Here is a 22,384-nt window from a genome sequence, read left to right as displayed (position 1 = left end):
CTCAGGTGCATTGAACTACAGGTCTCATAATTCTCAATCAGCACAAGAGTTTGGCATGCTAGCTGGGAATTGTAGTCTGGGACATGTGAAGTTTAATAAGAAAGTTGCTATATATGTACATTCCGTTCCCTGGCATATTCTGTCTTTTCACTTTCAAGAATCATACCAGCTCCTTCCCATCAAGTTTGTATTCTTCTTAAAAGCTGCTCTTCTTACCCCATAAATTTCTTTGTATTCGTTTACTTAACCCATCATTCCAATCCCCAGCACCTCATCTATCCCTGGTTTGGCTTTCTTCAAAGCAGCTCATCTAGTATTAATTTAATATTTAATAATACAGAAGCAGCAATTAAATAATTTGCAGAAAGTAACACAAGTTGAGGGAACCCTAGCTTTTTCATATGCCATGGTAGAAATAGGATGGTATTTCCTGAAGATATGCCAATTTAGGACGACCTTGCATTAATTCCAGGAAAGTTCAAACACGAAAGTGACCATTCTGAACTGCCATTATTACTTAAATGCCTTCAAAGAATGCCCATTATTTCAAAGGGTGGGCATTCTTGTCTTTTTCATGGCTGATGAAGTGGCTGATAACAGTAAAACATCTTCTGTATTAAGGGAAGGACAGAGTACTTCTGAGGTATGAGAACAGTTTGGAGTTAATGATTGGGTAAAATACAGGAAGAAAAGGTAGAGATTAATTCTAATTGAAAATAAGTTTTAAAACAATAGCCAAGAATCACTTTTTTTGGAAAAGGTCATAAAAGAATTATTCTTGAGAAGAAATATCACTTCATTAGGGTTTTTATTTTTATTAAAACTGTGTTTTTTATACTCGGCTGCTATTCACTGAGTGCAATCCTTAAGCCCCACGTTGCATACTAGCCTATGTTTTTCTACTCAATACCTTTAAAAATGAAACAACTAAAATAGATCCCATAATTATACAAATTATCTAAGACTACTTCATCGAGAAGCTACCCGTGGGACTCTGAATTGGCACTTCCTCAGCAAGAGTGCTAGATGTATCAGGTAACCAAGAAAAGGAAGGAGAAAACAGCCAGACTGTATACGAAAGCACTAAAATGTCTATCCAGTGAAGAACCAATGCAGCCGTTCATTTTGCTGATGCTGGTAATAACTGAGCAGGAACAGAACTACAGAATGTTAATAAAACAATACATAGTATCGGTTATTTATTTATTTATTTATTATTTATGGGACTTATATCCCGCCCTATCTCCCGAGGGACTCAGGGCGGCTAACAACAACAAAAATTAAAGGTCTCTATACAGTAAATTAAAATTTAAAATTGAAATAAATTAAAGATTAGAGTTAAAATTGTAAACATAATTAAAATCCCTGTCAGTCCAAGTCAGCCAGGTGGAAAAGGAGTGTTTTGAGGCCGCGGCGAAAGGACTGGAGATCTTGGGCCATCCGAAGCTCATGGGGGAGTTGGTTCCACAGGGCTGACGCTCCCACAGAGAAGGCTCTTCCCCTAGGGGTCGCAAGCCGACATTGTCTAACCGACGGTACCGAGGCCTTCTCTGTGTGAGCGTACTGGGCGATAGGAATTCGTTCCCGACAGCAGATGGTCCTGCAAGTATCCCGGCCCTAAGCCATGTAGGGCTTTAAAGGTAAGTACCAGCACCTTAAATCTCACCCGGAGGGCAACCGGTAGCCAATGCAGCTCACGCAGGAGGGGTGTAATATGGGAGTATCAGGGTGCTCCCATCACTACCCGTGCAGCTGCACTCTGCACCAGTTGAAGCTTCCGGGTGGTCTTCAAGGGCAGCCCCAGGTAGAGAGCATTGCAGTAGTCTATACGGGAGGTAACGAGTGCGTGGGTGACTGTACATAGGGCATCTCGGTCCAGAAAGGGGCGCAACTGGTGTACCAGGCGAATCTGCGCAAATGCCCCCCCTAGCCACGACTCCAATATGATCTTCTTGCAAATATATCGGTCCTCAATTGGTGGTAGTCGTGCTGTTGGGGATAATATAGAATATATTCTTTTATAGGCATCACGAAGTTGACGAGGAAAAACCACTAGCCCTCTGGCTGAAGCTCGCTCATCAGGGTTGGGAAAAGGCCCGATCCATTGAATCAAACATGGGTGGTTGCTCCAGAGCTCCAATTTTTAGCCCGAGGTCCGCCTGAAAGCAAAATCACGCGAGAAAATGCCTCTGCACACACCCAGCTGAAGAATTGCGATCGGACTTTCCCCCCCCCCACACACACACACCCACATTCCAACAACTTGTGTGTACCTATTATAAATTATTAGATGACAATGGAACGCGTCTACTTTGCCTTTATTCCGTATTTCTTCCTGCCTTCCATCAGCACCCACTCAGACAACTGAAACTGCGCACGGCATACAGCAAACAGTCTGTTCCAATTTCTCCGCCCTCCCAAAAAAGGTCAATCCCGGGTTACTTCCTTCCGTTGCTTTGAACCCGAGTAGCCATTTTTAGTAAGGGCGCTCGGCTTCCCATTTTGATGCCTGTTGCAGCCATTGCCCGAGAAGAAGCCGGCGGCTTCTGCCTTCGGCTCCTAAGAAGACAATGGGGAAACGCAGCCATCTTTGTTACGGGCAAGGCGATTCCCATTTCCCACAGGGGGACGCACCGCCCGTTCTGCCCTTCTTCGCGCGCTCTGGGATGGCGTCTAGCGTTCCGCGAAAGGACTACGGCAACATCTGAGGAGGAGGAGGAGGAGGTGGTTTCTTTTCCCACCTGGCAGGGGAAGCCGCTGTCAAGCGAAGATAGGCGGCATGATACCTCTCTGGCCGTTGGGGACCCTGTGGCTGGCTTATTTCGCAGCTCGGGGTGTGGCGAGCGACGATGCTCCCTTGAAGTGCGAAGATCTGCGAATCGGCCAATATCCTGAAGGCGGGAGGATGCCAAGGGAACCCAGTCACCGTGGTGATGGGCTTTACGGAGGGGGGGGCAGGGAGGAAGGGGGCGGGGACGGCGCTCTATGTTCTAAAAGGGTCGCGCGAGGCATAACCAGCCGGGTGCTTGAGGAAGCTGCACCTGTTGAATTACACTTGTGTAGTTCTAAATGAGGGACACGGTGGCTCAGTGGGTTAGGTCGGCAGTTTGGCGGGTCGAATCCCGAGTGCCGCGTAGCAGAGTGAGAGCGCCTGTTACTCGTCCCAGCTTCTGCCAACCTAGCAGTTCAAAAGCACGTGAAAATGCAAGTAGAAAAATAGGGACCACTACGGTGGGAAGGTAACAGCGTTCCGTGCGCCTTTGGCTGGCGTATAGTCATGCCGGCCACATGACCACGGAGACGTCCTCGGGCAAGCGCTGGCTCTTCGGCTTTGAAACGGAGATGAGCACCAGCCCCTAGAGTTGGAAACGACTAGCACACATGTGCGGGGGAACCTTTAGTTCTAAATGGCAGGTAGTAGTCCTAAGTGGAATACTGTTTATTGACTACAACCGAGGACTGATGGACCAAAGGCTTTATAGCATCACGCAACCAGGCCTAGGGTGGAATGAATGTACCCACTTCCATCCCTTATGAGTGGGAAGAGACCTGGAGCAGAAACTTATGGCTGGGTTCATAATAAGTCAGGCTTTGCAACCCTTGGGGAGCTAAGGATTGCACTTAGCTACGTTCCTGTGGGTAATGGGGCCAGAACAAAATCTAAATTTAGTTTACGTTCTCTTAATCCTTGCAAGTGAGGAGGTACTACAGGTAGTCCTCAACTTACGATCACAATTGAGCCCAGAATTTATGTTGCTAAGTGAGAAATTTGTTCGGTGATTTTTGCCACATTTGTTCAGTGAATCACTGCAGTTAAATTGATAACACCGTTGTTAAGTGAATCTGCCTTCCCCGTTGACTTTGCTTTTCAGAAAGTCGCAAAACATAATCACAGGGCCCCGGGACCCTGCAACCATCGTAAATATGAACCGGTTGTCAAGCATCCAAATGTAAATCACATGACCATGGGGAATGCTATAACGGTCATATGTGTGAAAAATGGTCATGTCACTTTTTTCAGTGCTGTTGTAACTTCGAACAGTCACTAAATGGATTGTTGTAAGTCGAGGAGTACCTTTATTGTATAGGTTGCTGAAGCATGATTAATTGTATAATTGTATACAATTGTATACACCAAAATTGGTTAGCTTTTCATATAACTGCAAACCATAAGCCATGATTTACAAAGCACGGTGGATAAGTTCATACAACACTGTAAAGCCAAAGAAATAATTATAGTGTATTTAGGCAAACCCATTATGTGTTACCTTGTTAAACCTATGTATTGTTTAGTCTTGCTTAATATGGTGCCTTCCAGATGTGCTAGAAACAACCATATTGCTATGATGGGAAATTCTGGTAGTTCTAGTTCCAGAGTATTGGAAGATTTCAGGCCAGAGAAGGCCATATTGTTGATTAAAATAGCTTCCCAACTTAAATATTGCTGTATCGCTTATGTTTCTGGCTAAAAGAAGGAAATACGGCAACTTCAGCTTATACAGTTTTTGGTTAATTGAAAACAAATCTAGATCATGATGCTAGTTTTAATCTTCTGCAGAAACTTGGGTTATGTTTGTTTTCCTTAGTTGTACAAACATATATATGCGAAGATCCTAAAATAGACAATGCAACCCAAGAACCCATGAAATGTACTAACCACACTGCATATGGTAAGAGTTTCACAATATGTTTAATGTTGCATATTCCTTAATCAAATGCTTCCAGTGAATGAACTGTATACATTTCCTCTTCTTAGATATCATAATTTGCTTTAAAGAAAAGTGGACATGGGGTCTTTCCCTGAAAAAATATTTGAAATGAATTAATAAGATTTGTGATGAGTTTATTCCAATTTATACTGCTGTCCAACTCATCTATATGACTCTGGATGGCTTGCCAACAATTATTAATACAATAAAAGCAACAAAAATAATACAGATATTTTAAAACAAAAAAAAACCAATATAAAGGCATATTAAAAGCATTCATATTGTTATATTGGTTATTGCCAATAAATATTTCTTGGCCGCACATACATTTTAGAGATGAATTAATATTACAGGTACAGAATAAATTTTGTTTTACTGTATGTTTAGTTTTTGAAGTTCATTTATTGTTCCTCTTTAAAAAAATAAAATTAAATTTAACATCTGTATGTTAGTTGTCTTGCTAAAAAGATATTTGCTTTATGTGTTCTATATTTGAAATGTTTTGCTGATGTCCTATATATAATGCTGTGTTATTTTTATGTCCTTAGTTGCCTGTCTTCCAGCCCCAAATATTACTTGTAAAGATTTCAATGGAAATGAAACTCAGTTTACTGGAAATGAAATTGGATTTTACCAGCCCATTGAGTGTCGAAGTGTGTAAGTAATAACTCTGTGCAATGTATAAGAATTCAATTGGTAGTATTTGCTGTATTAATTATAGAACACTTACATATTTGTATATGCACCTAAGTTACTTTATTGTTTTGAAATGTGCTGCAGTACTTTCCTTTCAGTTTTGTTAGACTGGAGGAGATTAGAGGAGAGATACCAGATCTGTCTTAATTAATACCTGCTTTATTTGATCATATACTGTAGCTATCATACTAGGGATGATACTTGGGATCAGAAAGGATCAAGTCCTAGGAGTGTGAAGATTATTATTACAATACCTTTTGAAAATACTTTTTGCAAGTAATTCAAAGATATATGCAATACTGCAATACAGTTGAATTAGAAAATATTGAGGTATGAAAAAAAAACTTGTTTGTTTTTACTTTGTTTTATAAAAATGGTCATAGTAAGTAAAACTGGCTTTACCGGGTTTGTGTTTTGTACAAGAAGAGCCAAATCTGAAATCGTATTCAAGCTCTGAAATGTTGTTGTGATTCAGGGTCAGCCTGTGGGTTCGGCAGTTGAGTCGGACGACTCAGAGGAGGAGGGGGGTGTTGAAGAGCTTGCTGAGGGGGTTGGAGAGCTTGCTGAGCCAGGCCCCTCCCACCTGGTCATGACGGAGACCCAGCTGTGTGAGCCTGACAGCGTGGATAAAGATGACCCACAGCTGGCCCTGTTCAAGGACGCCCGACGCAGGAGGCAGTCAATCAGGAGTAAACAGAGGAAGGCAATGGGGCTTCTCGGAAGGAGGCAGAGTGAAGCCACGCCCTGAACTGTATAAAAGGGGAATGCGTGGGAGGGCTGGTTTGCTGAAGGCAACCGCTTGAATAGTTCCTGTTTCATAGCTCCTGTTTCATGGTTGGTGTCTTGTTTTGCTCTGTTTTAAGTTAATAAATTTGGCAGGCTTAATTCCAGCCTCTTGCCGTTTGTAAAGGGGTTGTCCCTGCCTTTTCTGCAGGGCCGGTAGCAGGCTGGTACAGAACAAATGTCTCTTTCTTTGTCGCATGAAATATTAACAGTCTAATAATGGAGAAATCATTCACTCCTTTTTTGTATTATTGTTTGGTGAAAAGTGTAGCTGGATTTCCATTTGCTTAAGCTTTGACAGTTTGAAAGTTCTAGTGTTAAATAATTAATGGGATGAAGAAAAAGAACTCAAAAATGAATTCAGGATTTTTTTTGTCCTATTTCTATTTCTAGAAATGGTTACTCCTATAAGGTCGCAGTAGCGCTGTCTTTGTTTCTTGGCTGGTTGGGAGCAGATCGGTTTTATCTAGGATATCCTGCATTGGGTAAGTTCCTACTTTTAAATATTAGTCTAAATAAAAGTGAATGCTTCTGTATTAATTCATTTATATTCCATTTGTATTCCTCAGTGACAGTGTCCTATATAGATATCAAGCTGGAATATTAAGAGGTTGACATATTCGGCAAAGACAGGTAGTCCTTGACTTATGATCGCAATTGAGCCCAAAATGTCTGTTGCTTAGCAAGACAGTTGTTAAGTGAATTTAGCCCCATTTTATGTCCTTTCTTGCCACAGTTGTTCAGTGAATCGCTATGGTTATTAAGTTAGCAATATGGCTGTTAAGTGAATCTGGCTTCCCCATCGACTTTGCTCGTCAAAAGGTCGCAAAAGGTGAGGACACTGCCACCATCATAAATACATGCCAGTTGCCAAGCATCCGAGTTTTGATCACGTGACCACGGAGATGTTGCAATGGTCATAAGTGTGAAAAATGGACATCACCTTTTTCAGTGCTACTATAACTTTGAATGGTCACTAAATGAATTGTAAGCTGAGGACTCTTATATGAAATAGAGAACCTCCAAGAATGTTATACTTTTGTATTTCATCACACAATAAAAAAGATGGGTTGGATAATTTATTCTAGATTTCCTTCTGAGTTGCACTTGAAAAATTAAAACATTGCCCAGTAAGCATTAGCAGTGTTTGCTTACCATAAAACCTATTTATTTGTGAAAAATCACAAATGATTTTTCCCCATACAATAAGGTTCTTATTGGGGGAAAAAACCTTTTATAGTGTGTTGTAGATAGGGAAGGAAAAAACAAGGATTTTAATTGTTCTATCTGGCAGTTTGAGATATTATGACTATCTGAAATTCTTATAGATTATAGAGTGTTGTGTTGGAATTTCTCAATAGGCTCCTAACCCATTGCATTTTTTTCTGCTTGCTAGAAACAGATTTTGTGGGCTGGAGGTGCGGAAAATGACACAGTACTGTATTAAATTGGTTCTTGTAGTATACTACTGTGAAAGAATATCCACCACTTTTGGATTTTCAGTTACCATATTTTTGCAACTGAACATTATCAGAACATCATGTGGATCCTAGAGGTATATAAATAGAGAATGGCTAAAACTGATGATTATAGCTTTATCATAAGAAAATCATCAGATGGGTTTTACAGTATGAGCAAGTAGAAGCTAAGGTAAAGGTAAAGGTTCCCCCGCACATGCGTGCTAGTCGTTTCCAACTCTAGGGGCCGGTGCTCATCTCCGTTTCAAAGCCGAAGAGCCAGCGCTTGTCTGAGGACGTCTCCGTGGTCATGTGGCCGGCATGACTAGACGCCAAAGGCGCACGGAACGCTGTTACCTTCCCACCGTAGTGGTCCCTATTTTTCTACTTGCATTTTTACGTGCTTTCGAACTGCTAGGTTGGCAGAAGCTGGGGCGAGTAACAGGCGCTCACTCTGTTACGCGGCACTCGGGATTTGACCCGCCAAACTGCCGACCATCTGATTGACAAGCTCAGCGTCCTAACCCACTGAGCCACCGCGTCCCTAAGTAGAAGCTACGATTCACTAAAAGTATTGATACTTGTCTTAATCTGCCAAACAAACAAACAAAAAGACTTATGAAAAAGATTACCAACAGAGTACTCTACCAACAGATAATCCAAAATTGGCTACGTGGATGTCAGAAATGAAACAATGCATTCTTTAATAGGAAATTCGTGCCAGCCGTCAATGATGGTAGTGGTAGGTGGTAGCGTTATGTTTTGGAGATGCTTTGCTGCCTCAGGAGCTGAAGAATTTGCCATTGTTGAATGAAGGACAAATTTCTGCTTTTTGCAGAAGGTTTTAGAAGTCTCACGCTGATTTGCCTTCTCCTGGGAACAAACAGATAAGGTTCCATGGAACTTTGGAGGGATCAGCCCTAAGTCTCTTTAGTCTGCAGGACTCAAGGCTAGATCCCCGCTTGATCCCTCCTTCCCTGCCTGGCTGGGAGTTTCCCAACACAAGTAAGTCAAACAAGAAGACTGATCCCAAACTTATAAGGACGTCTATATGACAATAGATGCAGAAGAAGAAACTCAAATTTTGAACCTAAAATATCCTTACCCAAATATAGTATGACTTGAGAAGATGAGCACATGCCAGAAAACCCTCAAATGTATTAAGTTGAAATTGTTTTCATTGGAGAGATGGATCAGAATCCCTATACAACAAAATGAGAGGCTAATAATATTTTTGCTGGACTATTAGTTTTGTCGCTAAAAGAGGTGCAGCAACTTTCTATGAGGCTAAAGTGACAGTTACTTTTTCTCCATGGGGCATGGAACGTTCAGTGACTTAATTTATACATTAAATGAAACAAGCATCAAGAGTTGGTGTTATTTGTTCACTCAGGCTTCTTTATATCAGTGGGGCTTGTATGAAACTATGTTACTTGACAGTGGCCAAGATCAGCAAATACTAAGAAAATCCAAAATGGAATACTTTTCCATTCAGAAGCTTAACTCTAAAAACTAGTGCTTTTGCTGCCTTTTGCTGCTTTTACCTACCTTTTATTAATTTGGATGTCAGTAATTACTAAAAGAGAATTGTTTGTCATATATAAATATATAGGTAAAGGTAAAGGTTCCCCCGCACATGCGTGCTAGTCGTTTCCGACTCTAGGGGCCGGTGCTCATCTCCGTTACAAAGCCGAAGAGCCAGCGCTTGTCCGAGGACGTCTCCGTGGTCATGTAGCCGGCATGACTAGACACCAAAGGCGCACGGAATGCTGTTACCTTCCCACTGTAGTGGTCCCTATTTTTCTACGTGCTTTCAAACTGCTAGGTTGGCAGAAGCTGGGACGAGTAACAGGCGCTCACTCTGTTACGCAGCACTCGGGATTCGACCCGCCAAACTGCCAATCTTCTGATCGACAAGCTCAGTGTCCTAACCCACTGAGCCACCGCGTCCCTATATAAATATATATAAATATATAAATGTTTACACAAATATGAGCTTCCACTGCTGTGGCTATTGCCTGTTGATGGCCTTGGGCTAGGCTGAAACAGGAAATAAGATTTGTCCCGTGTCTGGGACTAAGCAAGTGTATTCTGAATGCTTAACAAACATTTAACAAATATATAAATATATATAGATATATAAATATATCTCCCTTTAATTCTTTGTTAGCAATCCAAAAATTTACATATATATATATATATATATATATATATATATATATATATATATATATATATATATATATATATATATATGTGTGTGTGTGTGTGTTTGTGTGTGTGTGCGCGCGCGCGCATAATAATACATAGCACAAGTCTTAAGTTAAAAATTAACCTAAGGGTGTTACTGCTTTCCAGCTTTGTTTACTAAAAAGTCTTTACAACAAGCTGTATTTTTAGTAGCTTGATGATTCCATACAAATAACAGCAATTTGAAAAGAGGAAAAATAATTTGTGTACAGAAATAATAAATAGTAACTAAGCCAGGATTTGTCTTATCTATAAATAGAATTAAAAAAGGTAGGCTGTCATTCCTTAGCAGAAAGTATTTATAGTTGGCTGAGTTCATAGAAAAAGCCACCTGTTTAACTTCATATGATGGTACTTGGAGAAGAACAATTATTTCTTTCTTCAGATTCATGTGGTTCAGATATCCCATGAAAGCACTTGCATCTCAAACTAAGGGCTTTAAAAGTCAAAATAGTATACTGAATTGTGTCCCGAAACAAATTAACATCTTATGAAATTCCGTTAGTATAATAAGATCACATTAATGGATCTCAGGATTGGAACTGGTTGAATTTTATGAAGGCTTAACCACGACAGACCCACACATAATAAAAATTGCCAAGACATAATTCTGAGCAAGTTATCCTTTTCCATGATACAGTTCTGTGTACAGATTTTGCTTAGGAGAATAAGCAGCGCTGTAAGAAATGTTAAGATATTTTTTTCTGAACAGCTTCCTGGGGGTCACTGCTCCATTATTTTAGACTGAAAGCTAAACAGAATGATTGAAAAATAAGCAGAAAGCCAGCCTTACAATGTGATACTCAAGTAACTTCAGTCATGTTTCACATTTTGAATCGCTTTGTACTTTCAGTATGGTTTGCTGCTGACGTCTTACTTGTTGAGAACTTTTAAAACATTTTGAAGTTGGAAGCAAAATCAGCTGTGTTTACACTAAGCTTATAAAGTTTTCATCTAATTATGGGCTCTTACCTTTTTTTTGTTTTGATGTTTGTATAAAGAAGTACTTTTAATTCAAATCTGTTTTCCTTTGCTAAACTAAACTAGCCCCTTTTCTGAATCCCAGACTATTTAGAACCCCACATAGCTGCTATTCATTTAATTCTAAAAGCATCCCATGGAATTCCTAGTTGCAGAAACGTTCGCAGGTCTGATACTGCCCCTTTTTGCCCAGAGACACATTGCTTAGATTGTGAAGTTATTGCTCACAGTAGGTAAGTGAAACATATGCCTGACAACTGCAAAGAATAGTTTTGTGTAAATTGGCTAAATCGGATTATTAATACTTGGTTCTGAGGAGGCCAAGCTGGATTGTTATTATAATTAATTGGATAATTACAGATTATAGTATATAATAGTATCGTATGACCACAACCTTTAGGAGTCCAGCCTAAAATAAATCCTAATAGCTAGAAATAGGAAAGAATGTCCTGTCATCTTGGAGATAAGTACTGTACTAAAAGACTTCTTGTCTTTTACCAAAATTATTTTATGTTGATTTATGTTAAATGTATAAACTACTTTCTTATGTACAATTTGCTGCATCAGCGGCTCACCAAACAAGGTTTTCCTTCCCTCTGTCCCACAAATTGAGTTGGCATTTCTTAGATTTAAAGAATCGCCATTGTTCTTTCAAGCTTGTTAAAAAATTGCCTTGACTGCCCTCTGGCTTGTTTTTCAGCGGTCCCTTCTGGTATTGAAACTTCAGTGGTTTATAGTTTTCTTTAGGATTCTCTGTGTATATGGATTAAGAAGAAGCTACTAATTCAGAAATAGTAAAAAAAATCCCTGTACCTATGGTAATGCATAATTTTAGGGGCATGGATAAATCATTACGGTGACAAAACATGTTTTCTTTTTCCTAAAAACTGTAATGCTCTGAAATACATCCACTCAATGGCGTAAATGCATCTTTTTTCACAGGTTTGTTAAAGTTCTGCACCGTAGGCTTTTGTGGAATTGGTAGTTTGATTGACTTCATTTTGATTTCAATGCAGGTAAGTTCAAAACATCCAGTATAAAAGTCTTTTTTTTAAAGTCTGAGATGCACTTAGACATCTAGCAACTGATTTCTGGGACATTACTATTTTTTGAAAATATGAATAGTTGACTCCCACATTGCCTTTTAATGTTCCCATCAGTTTTGAAAGTTTTTAGATTTGTTTTTAGATAAGAAGAAGCCTATTCAAATTCTGCTTACTTAGACATCTAAACATCAACTTGCCCCGTATATCATTATGTTGCTTTCCTATATTGCAAAATTATCAGAGAACCTTTTATATTAAAAATATATTCAGAAGAATGGGTAAAAATTGGAAAAACATAAAAATACATTTACTGTATTTGTGAATATTTTATTAAATGGATGTTTAATAAGTACATACATATGCAAACCTCCCTTGTATAAATGTAGCAGAAACATTTGCTAGCACAACGTTTCTGCTTGTTAAAAAGTTAGTTTCTATGGTTGCATATAAGCCAATCTAATATATTGGTTCCTCTTAGTCAAAGTCTTAAAGGATTTTAAAAAGTTCATTAAACTCCAGTAGTTTTAGTTGCACTCCTAGCAGTTTCACAAGTTGAAGTGCATCAGTTCTTATTTTTGTCCTGATAGAATATTTGTGATTACACATTTTTATACTTTTTCCTACAAACATGTCCTTGGAATTAAATTTGCCCATATTTAGTATGAAAAAGGTACTTGAAATTCCATGTATAACCTCAGAAGTTAATTTCCGTGTAAATTTTAATATAGCAAAAGGGAAAAATCCAGAGAGCTTTAATGACTGACGATGAACCCGAACTAGGGTTTCTGGTCCTAGGGGTAGGCAACCTTGGCTCTTTTATGACTCGTGGACTTCAGCTCCCAGAATTCCTGAGCCAGAATGGCTCAGCTTGGAAACCTCTCCCTTTCCCCTCAGCATGGCTGGCTCAGGAATTCTGGGAGTTGAAGTCCACGAGTCATAAAAGAGCCAAGGTTGCCTACCCCTGTGACCTAGACCAACTTGTTAGTTACAATTCCTTCTTCTTTTTGTACAAGTTTTGTTATATTTTAAAAATTTTACATTCAGGTATTTGTAAAGCAATACGGTGGTTGGGTAATCAAAAGTAAACAATAGCAAATAAATTATTTGTAAATAGCTCAAGTTGCATCAACAAAGATTTCCTCTCCGATTCCCTTAGTTATAACAATACCTTCTTAACACTGTGGCACTGTGATTCCGTAAAATTATAAGCATATTGGTACAACTTCTCCTCAGATAAATTAATAATTTCATAAGAATTAGGTTAGGTAAGAATTAAATATGCCTTTTGTTTTCAATTACCAATATATTTCACAGGTTCTCCTACTTTGTGGAAGCTTACACAGGCAAAGCCAATGTTCTGTCAAAATTCTCTCTCTCCTACTTTGTCTTTCCAAGTGTGTAACCTCTTGGTGAAATGCCTATTCCCTAAGACACATACAGGCTATTTGTCTGCTTACGTCAAGGAACATTTCATATGTGTTATGAGTTTTATAGCTGTTTTGTAGTCATATTAAATGCAATGTGCATATGGAGAAGGTTGCAGAAGATTTCTGTGTGGGGGGAATATTTCAAAACAGAATTTTTAACAATGTAATACTTTCTTTTCCAGATTGTGGGTCCTTCTGATGGTTCTAACTACATAATAGATTATTATGGTGCAAGGCTTACCAGGCTGAGTATTACCAATGATACATATAGAAAACCTCAAATGTACCCTTAATCTTACCAGTAAGTTCCTTAACCTGAATATCAAAAATGTTGTCTTTGACCAATCAAGCCATTTTTGTCAAACAGAGATTACTTTATACCAGGGGTAGGAAATAGTTTTATTATTTCATCCCTCTATATAAAGCAGGGGTGGGCAACCATGGCGACTTTATGACCTGTGGACATCAACTCCCAGAATTCTTGACTCAGCATGGCTGGCTCAGGAATTCTGAGAGTTGAAGTCCACAAGTCAAAAAGTTGCCATAGTTGCCCAACCCTGCTTTATATAGAGGGATGAAATAATAAAGCTGTTTCACTCCTTTCAGTTAGGATTTCTGAAACACTGTAAAAAAATAACTTAATTGGAAAGAGCTAAGGGATCGATATGATCTTGTTGAATGCCTTTTCAGTGTGGTTCTTGCCTGCTTTTTTGCCAGGATCGGTGGCTCTCTCCACTTATACAATATACATAGCCATCCTACACCAAGAGATTACTTTTTCAGGGGAGATGAATTTATAATGGGCAATAACACATAAAAAGGGCCTAAGAAACAAGAAGACACGTCCCGTGTAGATATGCGTTCTCTGATAAAATTGATTTTGAAATATCTTTCTAACAAATTCTGAAAAACATGTTTTATCCTTGATGAAATTGTCCATATTTATAAAGGGATGTTTTAAAAATTAGATTTTGAACGTAAGATACAGTGGTGACAATTTACAGTATTAAATTTATATCCCACCTATTTTATTTTTATAAACAACTCAAGGCAGAAAAAAATACCCAGTGCACCTTCCTCCTCCTATTTTCCCCACAACAACAAGCCTATAAGATAAGTTAGGCTGTGAGAGAGAGATTGGCCCAAGGTTACCTAGACCATTTTCATGCCTAAGGCGGGACTAAAACTCCTGGTCTCCTGATATTTAGCCTGATGTCCATTGTCCTGTGTATTCAATCACTGTCTTGGATATAAAATTAAAAACACAAAAATGCTAAAAATTGCCTTCCAGATGCTACAATTAAGAAAACGTCATCCAGTTGATCCTTTTTCTAGACGCACAAAAAGAAGATATTATAAATGTTGACAATCACATGCTAGTAGGTTGTATAATCATTTTTACTCTTCCTCCATGCACGAAGTCTCCTTATTTTTCATTTATACTGTGAAAACAGTGAAACATAGCCAAAGTGTGCACAAAACATCCAGAACTTGCAGTGTTTCACTCTTTTAATCATGGGATAAAAGATAATATATTCTTAAGTTTTCTTTTGTGTTTGTTAGTATATTTTTTAATTTATCCGAACCCTGGAAATTTACATACTACGTTAGCCAGCAGACTCTGGTCATGGATCCACCCCTGTTGTCATTGGCCTGAAGCTGAAAAAGTAGATAGAGACAAGGGAAAGGTCAATTAAACACATGTTCAGAAATTAAGAATCATTTTGGAAATAACAAAAAGCTGGCTACTGACTGACTGATAACCTTAGTGCTGCTTTTAAATAGTTTGTTCATGGCTGATTGTAATGTCATCATCCCCTTTCTTTGCAAGCTGTGTTTTTCAGAAAAAAGCTGCCAGGTTCAAAAATGTAGATATAGACGGACTGTTAGGCTGTTTGAACTCTTGAATTTCCAAATGCAACAATTATTCTACGTTTGTTGAAATTTGCTGTCAGCTTGTTAAATACAAAACAAAAGTGCTCTGTGCTTGTACTGTACATAAGGACAAAACCTCAGGCAAATTATGTAGGGATTTTTTTGTATTTTGGAGAAGTATTTTTCAAATTATTGCTGTCATTCTTTTGCTGTTTGTGCAAGTCTGGCAGCAAAACAAATTCTTTTACTGTTGCTTCTATTGTTTAGTATGGGGAAAACTTTAAAGCGTAATCTTTTAAAACAGGGTTTTTCAACCAGTGGTACGGGTACCACCTGTGGTACATTGGCACCTGGCAGGTGGTTCGCAACCATCCTAGAAAAGTGGTGGCGGGGGAGGGGAATGAGCTGAACTGGTGGCAGCACCGCACAAGCCTGATCAAGAGATGGCTGGAGCTGCAGGCCTGTCAGGGCTCAGTGGAAGCTGGAGCTCAGCACTGATCCTGGCGCTTCTGCTGAGCCCAGAAGAAGCACTGGTCAGCTGGAATGTTGCAGCATCTCCAGGGTCTTGTGATTTACATTTAGATGCTTGGCAACTGATTCATATTTATGACGGTCACAGTGTCCCAGGGTCATGTGAAGTGACCAAAACCTGCTGCAACCACCCAGCAGACGGGGGGAATAAAAATCAAACAGCCTCCCACCCCACCCCCGCTGCTAATCCTCAACAGAAATGCTCACAACAATGAAAACCTCGGACCGGAGGAAGAGCGCCGCCAGGTGGGCAGGCAGGTGTCCTACTCAGCTGTGGCTTGGGGGGCACTTTTTCAGTGCCATTGTAACTTCGAACAGTCACTAAGCGAACTGTTGTAAGTCGAGGACTACCTGTACTTTATCACTTTTTCCCTTTTGGGGGGGGGTGTCATCAAGTTTTTGACACCTTGCTAGGTGACTGGTGGTACTCGGATGTTGCCATATCCTAAAAGTGGTACAATGGGTGAAAAGGTTGAAAAGACCTGTTTTTTAAAAAATCACTATTTGGGTTAATTTTTCTGGGTCTAGATGAGAAGCAGTACTCAGCATAGAGTACTACATCACCTTTTTTTTTTACTGTAGGACACCAGGCCTATTTTGAATTCATTTTGCTCCCCATATAATATTGAGATTGTAACATTAATTCCCTCCATATCTCTAATGAATATACTGTACGTATCGAACAGTAAGTAGCATAAAGTCATGCTGTCAGCTTTCAGACCAAATAAGGCATTTGTACGAGATACCTAAAGACCTAATCTAATGTTCCAATTGTAGAACATTGTACAACTGCAAGGCAATTGTAACTAAAGTCCTCTTCTATCTATAGTGACAAACTTTGCATATGGTCCTTCTCACTGTTCTATCACATGCAGAAATGACATAGTTTAAGTGCAACATGTAGTCGTATTTTCAAAACAAAGTTACCTCTTACCTTACTTTGATAAGGCAATTGTAGTAAATATATTATAACTGCCGGTGTGTATTAAGGGCTTTAAATGTATCTTAAATGTGATAAATATCTTCACCCAGGAACAGAATCTGCACTTAAGTGGTGAAACTCATGAGATATTAATTATAGTTATCTTATTTCAGTGAAGCTCTTCAACCCATTAAGTGTGTACGTAAGCTCTTTGTTACAGTGGGCTGAGGTATTTGTTATATCGTTATAGCAGCTACATTTTAAGTAATATTTTTCACGCTATTAATATGCATTGAATTAGCCAGCACAGTATAATCTAAAGCTTAATTCAAAACTTGGGATAGACTGTCACGTTCAGTGGCAATCCAAAAACCCCCTGAATGTTACACTCTATCCCAAGTTCTGAAATTTAGACTTAGATTATACTGTGTAAAATCTGTAAAAATAGAACAGAACGACACACTTTCCAAGGCAGACTGGGTCATCCCAGTCTGGGAGTCAGGGAAAAGGGATTGGCAGCGTAAGGGCGGTGTTGGCATCGGGAGTGCGGCCACAGCATTGGGGATAGGTGAGCACAGCCTTCCACATCAGTCCCAGGTTGTCATGTGACCCCTTGGGAAAATTAATTGCCCACCCCTGTTCCAAGGGCATTTTTGGGGTAAGGGTTGAAGCTGGGGAGACTCGGATTCTCACGTAAAATAAAACGGCAGAAAACATCAAGGTCAGGAAATGATTAGCCACACAAATGTTGGCATGAAAAAGTGAGAGTAGATATCCAAGTTTCAAACATATATAAAAGAAAGGATTCTTCTGTGGTGTTAGATGAAAGATACAGTATGGCTTCCCAATTTTCTGCAGTAAGTTTATTTCTTGAGTCAGCTCTGGAAATAGGACTGGAAAGAGAATACCTTCACTTTGACATTGAATAATGTGACCACCACAATATGCCATTTACATTTTCGATAATTAAACCCGTACATATCTATCTATTCTGTTAATGGATAAAGGTGTTACTGTACTAGAGTATGCCAAGTAATGTAGCCGAATCTGTTCATTACTAGTAGCCATATTGGTACTGTAGTTATTTGAATTGTAGTTTGGAAGACAGTAAGAAACAATGTTTTTCCATACAGTGGATAATGCCTGATGTTAATTATGTTCTCTTAGTAAATCAGGCTATATTTGAGTTCATAAGCATTTATGGGCAAGGAATAACTGCAGAATGTATTTTAGCAAAACTGTTTAGTTTGATTCCCTCATACTTAGGTCTCCTATTTTCTATAGGTATATATGTCTAACTATCACCTATTACTTAGAATTTGCATTGTTCAGCTCAGCAGCAACATCTCTTTTATCCTGTGCTGAACACTTAAGACCAAAAGAGTTCTGTTTAAACCAAATTCTCATTCAAGGCTCAGGCTTTAATAGTAGGAAGCAAATACTGAACTTTTTAAATTCCAGTTGTGAATTCTGAATGTTTTACTCCTAGATTTTGCTTCAGTGACAACACTGCATACAATTCATCTATTTTTTAAAAAATGTTGTGAGCTATCTATGGATTTCTTACTTATTCTTTATGGGAGGTTATGTAGGCTTAAGTGGTGTGTTTAACAGTTCATTGCATATATTAAAAAAAAGAATGTGCCTGCTTGCAGAATCCTTCAGAAAACAAAGAGAATATATAGTAGTTTCAGCAATTGCATATGAAGCGTCATGTTCCTAAATTGTGTTTGACAGTTCTAGACATCGTAATCTATTAATGTAATTGCTGTGTAAATCCTCTTCTGAAGAAATTTGCTTTATCCTTCGTCAGAACTGGATGTTTATATGGCTGTTCAACTGTACATTTATACAGAGTAGAACTACATTGTTTATAACAATGGACTTATGTTCATTTTCAGCTTCTCCCTCAGACAAAAAAATATTAAAAAAATACTTTTATTTTATGATAAGCAGGGGAAAGGTTTGGCTTTCAGTTGATTGATTTTTAGTACGGTAATTATTCTAGCACAGTCTGCTTATAACCACAGTATATGTTCATGTCTAAGAATTGGAAAAAATATGTTTTTCCTTTGCACAATTCATTATCTTCTACCAGCAGAAGCGCAACCAAAAATAATGTGAGTATCCTTCTAACACAGTCTCTGTTTTTGTAATGTTGTCACCTCTGATACCAGTTTTTAAGGAAAACTTGCTCCACTTAAATGTTTCATGTAGACAGCTTTCTCAGTTCAAACCTTTAACCTGAAAATGTCAGTATCGCTAACCCATGCCTCCTTGCTTAATAGAATAACAGGGTCGGAAGGGACCTTGGATGTCTTCTATTCCAATCCTCTGCTCAGGCAGGAGACCCTATACCATTTCAGGCAAATGATTCAGACAATCTCTTAAAAACTTCCAGTGCTGGAACATTCATAACTTCTGGAGGCAGGTTGTTCCATTGATTAATTGTTCTAACTGTCAGGAAATTTCTCCTTAGTTCTAAGTTGCTTCTCTCCTTGATTAGTTTCCGTCCATTGCTTCTTGCCTGCCTTCAGATAATTTGGAGAATATGTTGACCCCCCTCTTCTTTGTGAAAACCCCTGAGATATTGGAAGACTGCTGTCATGTCACCCTTAGTCCTTCTTTTCATTAAACTGGACATACCCAATTCCTGCAACCGTTCTTCACGTGTTTTAGCCTCCAGTCCCCTAATCATCTTTGTTGCTCTTTTCAGCACCCTTTCTAGAGTCTCAGCATCTTTTTTACATTGTGGCAACCAAAAATAATCTCTATACTAAGTACAAACACGTCTCTGCTCCTCCAGACAGCTCTACCTTTTATGCCTAGGTTAAACAGGAAAAAGGTTTAATACGTGTTTATATTACTTCTATAGAACTTAGTAAGCTTGCTAGATAGGTTGGTATCATGTCATGAGGTTTCTTTGTATAGGTTGCTCTGTTAAAGGTAGTGACCATTTTGTGTGTGGCAGGTATGCAGACACATGGCCTTCTAAGTTCTGCCTTGTAATTGGGGTAAAATAAGTAACATTTAATTAGTGCGTGAACAACTGCCCTTGAAGGGGCTGCCCTTGAAGACCACCCGGAGGCTCCAGCTGGTGCAGAATGCGGCCGCGCGGGTAGTGATGGGAGCATCCCGATACTCCCATATTACACCCCTCCTGCGTGAGCTGCATTGGTTACCGGTTGTCTTCCGGGTGAGATTTAAGGTGCTGGTACTTACCTTTAAAGCCCTACATGGACTAGGCCCGGGATATTTGCAGGACCGTCTGCTGCCGGGAACGACTTCCCATCGCCCAGTGCACTCACACAGAGAGGGCCTCCTCAGGGTGGCGTCGGCTAGACAATGTCGGCTGGCGACCCCCAGGGGGAGGGCCTTCTCTGTGGGAGCACCAGCCCTGTGGAACCAACTCCACCTTGAGCTCTGGATGGCCCCGGATCTCCGGTCCTTTCGCCGCGGCCTTAAAACTTTCCTTTTTCATCAGGCTGACCTGGACTGACGGCAGGGTTTTTTAAAATGTTTTTTAATTTTTAATTGTTTAGTTTAACTTATTTATTGGGGCTGTTTATTTAATTTCTTTTAACTTTTGTATTGTTTTTATTGTTGTTAGCCGCCCTGAGTCCTTCGGGAGATAGGGTGGCATATAAGTCCCCAAAATAAATAAATAAATAAATAACTGAAAGCTGAACAAAAGTACATCATTCAGGAGTATTCTATTCTAGCGGTTAAAGTGAGATTCTACAACTGCATTGCATCTTTGTATCGTTCAAAGAAGGTGGCCTCAGGTATCTAATGTGTTGTGATTCAGTGTCAACCTGTGGTTTCGGCAGCTGAGTCTGATGATTCTGAAGAGGAGGAGGAGGAGGGGTTTGGAGAGCCTTTGGTGTCAGAGGAAGTTTCTGATGCACCGCAGAACTCTCAGCCAGGCCCCTCCCGTCTTGTTCCTCCTCAGACTCAGCTGTGTGAGCATGAAGGATTGGAAGAAGACGATCCACAGGTGGCTCTGTTCAGGGACGCTAGGAGCAGGAGGCAATCTAGCAGAACAGAACAGAGGAAAGCAATGAGGCAACTCGGGAGAAGGCAATGAGAAGCCACACCTTGGGACTGCTGATAAAAGGGGAATGTGTGGGAGGTGCTGGTTGCTGAAGGCAACCGTTTGAAGATCATCTGCTAGAGTCCTGATCTGTTATTCTTGTTTAACTCTTGTTTAACCTTTTGGTTTAAGTCTTGCTTGAATTTTTCGTTTAACTTTTGTTTGAACTCTTTGTAAATAAATTTGGTTGGGTTTTTTCCAGCCTGTTGATTATAAAAAGGGGTTGTCTTTGACATTCAAACAGGGCCGGTCGTAGGCTGGAAACAGAACATAATGTCCCAGTTCACATCTAGCATATCAAGTTTAGGCAGCAGTTTAAATACTGTAGATACACCAGTAGAAGAGAATATTAGTGGCTCTGGGTTGAACTGTGGTGCTCTTTGAGCTTGGCTGTTTGGGCTGCACTGATTATGTTACCTAGTTTGATAATGAAATTGGCTGCAGAAAAACAACCAAGCTCAGAGAGTACTAAGCATCCCACACTGTAGATATACCTTAGATCAGGAATTCTTAAAGTTTGGGAGTCCCCAAGACCCTTTTATGGGATGCACAAAATAAAGTAAATACTTTTTTTAATTGTTCAGTTTAATTTCTAATATAGTAAATATCAGCCTGAGGAAAGAGGCAATGGCAAACCATTTCTGAAAGCTTGCCAAGAAAACTGCAGGGACCTGTCCAGACAGTCTCCCAAGAGTCAAGAGGGACTCAAAGGCACACAGACACACAAATATCGATAGCCGACATAAATAAAAGCTCTTTGGGATCCTCAAGCATTTTTAAGAAGGCAAAGGGTTCATGAGACCAAAATGTCTGAGAACCACTGCCTTAGATTATAGACAATGACATAAGGAAGGAAGAAAAAACAAATATGTTTATCCAACGTAGCTATTGAACTATGGATTTGCGAGCAGTGGGTGGAAATATGTTTGAAGTACGTGGTGACATTGTCGGAAGAAAATTCCATTGGGTGTCCATTGCATGGTAACTTTTCTGAGTGTAGAATCTTACACAGTAAAATAAAGGAGAAAACAGAGTTGAAGACAAACTAACCTTCCTCCTTGGTAATATGGTACAACTGCTATTTATTTATTTATTTATTTATCTATCTATCTATCTATCTATCTATCTATCTATCTATTTATCTATTCAAGCTCTATATAACAGTCCTTTATTTTGCTATTGGAAGGGGGAATAAAGCTGTACAATCCTAAACTTTTGGGCTGTGCTCTGTCTACTTGGAATAGTGCATCCAGTCTTGGTCACCACGATGTAAAAAAGATGCTGAGAGTACAGAAAAGAGCAGCAAAGATGATCAGGGGACTGGAGGCTAAAACATATAAAGAACGGCTGCTGGAATTGGGTATGTCTAGTCTAATAAAGAGAAGGACGAGGGGTGACATGATAGCAATGTTCCAATATCTCAGGGGCTGCCAGAAAGAAGAGGGAGTCAAGCTATTCTCCAAAGCACCTGAAAGCAGGACAAGAAGCAATGGATGGAAACTAGTCAAGGAGAGAAGCAACCTAGAACTAAGGAGAAACTTCCTGACAGTTAGAACAATTAACCAGTGGAACAACCTGACTCCAGAAGCTGTGAATGCTCCAACACTGGAAGTT

At 39.5% G+C, this 22,384-nt stretch overlaps 1 protein-coding gene across 12 annotated transcripts in view; it reads left to right on the top strand.

Moving 5' to 3' along the window:
- Window positions 1-2,579: 2,579 nt before the first annotated feature.
- Window positions 2,580-22,384, top strand: part of TM2D1 (TM2 domain containing 1) — a 56,819-nt gene continuing 37,014 nt past the window's right edge. For 9 of the 12 annotated variants that reach the window (XR_014025860.1, XR_014025861.1, XR_014025862.1 and 6 more), the window contains exons 1-6: window positions 2,580-2,890; window positions 4,601-4,670; window positions 5,258-5,366; window positions 6,582-6,673; window positions 11,819-11,892; window positions 13,532-13,650. Coding sequence is in view for 3 of the 12 variants with exons in the window: in XM_081323212.1 (XP_081179338.1) it covers window positions 2,780-2,890; window positions 4,601-4,670; window positions 5,258-5,366; window positions 6,582-6,673; window positions 11,819-11,892; window positions 13,532-13,642 (567 nt within the window). In the remaining 9 variants the exon portion in view is untranslated. Of the gene's footprint in view, window positions 2,891-4,600; window positions 4,671-5,257; window positions 5,367-6,581; window positions 6,674-11,818; window positions 11,893-13,531; window positions 13,651-14,640; window positions 14,733-18,775; window positions 18,798-20,629; window positions 21,301-22,384 lie in introns of those variants that run through there. The other 3 variants (XR_014025867.1, XM_081323210.1, XM_081323211.1) reach the window with 3 other exon arrangements.

This window comes from Vipera berus, assembly GCF_964194415.1.
Source record: "Vipera berus genome assembly, chromosome: 3".
Classification (NCBI taxonomy): Eukaryota; Metazoa; Chordata; class Lepidosauria; order Squamata; family Viperidae; genus Vipera; species Vipera berus.
This window is presented reverse-complemented; position numbering and strand designations above follow the sequence as displayed.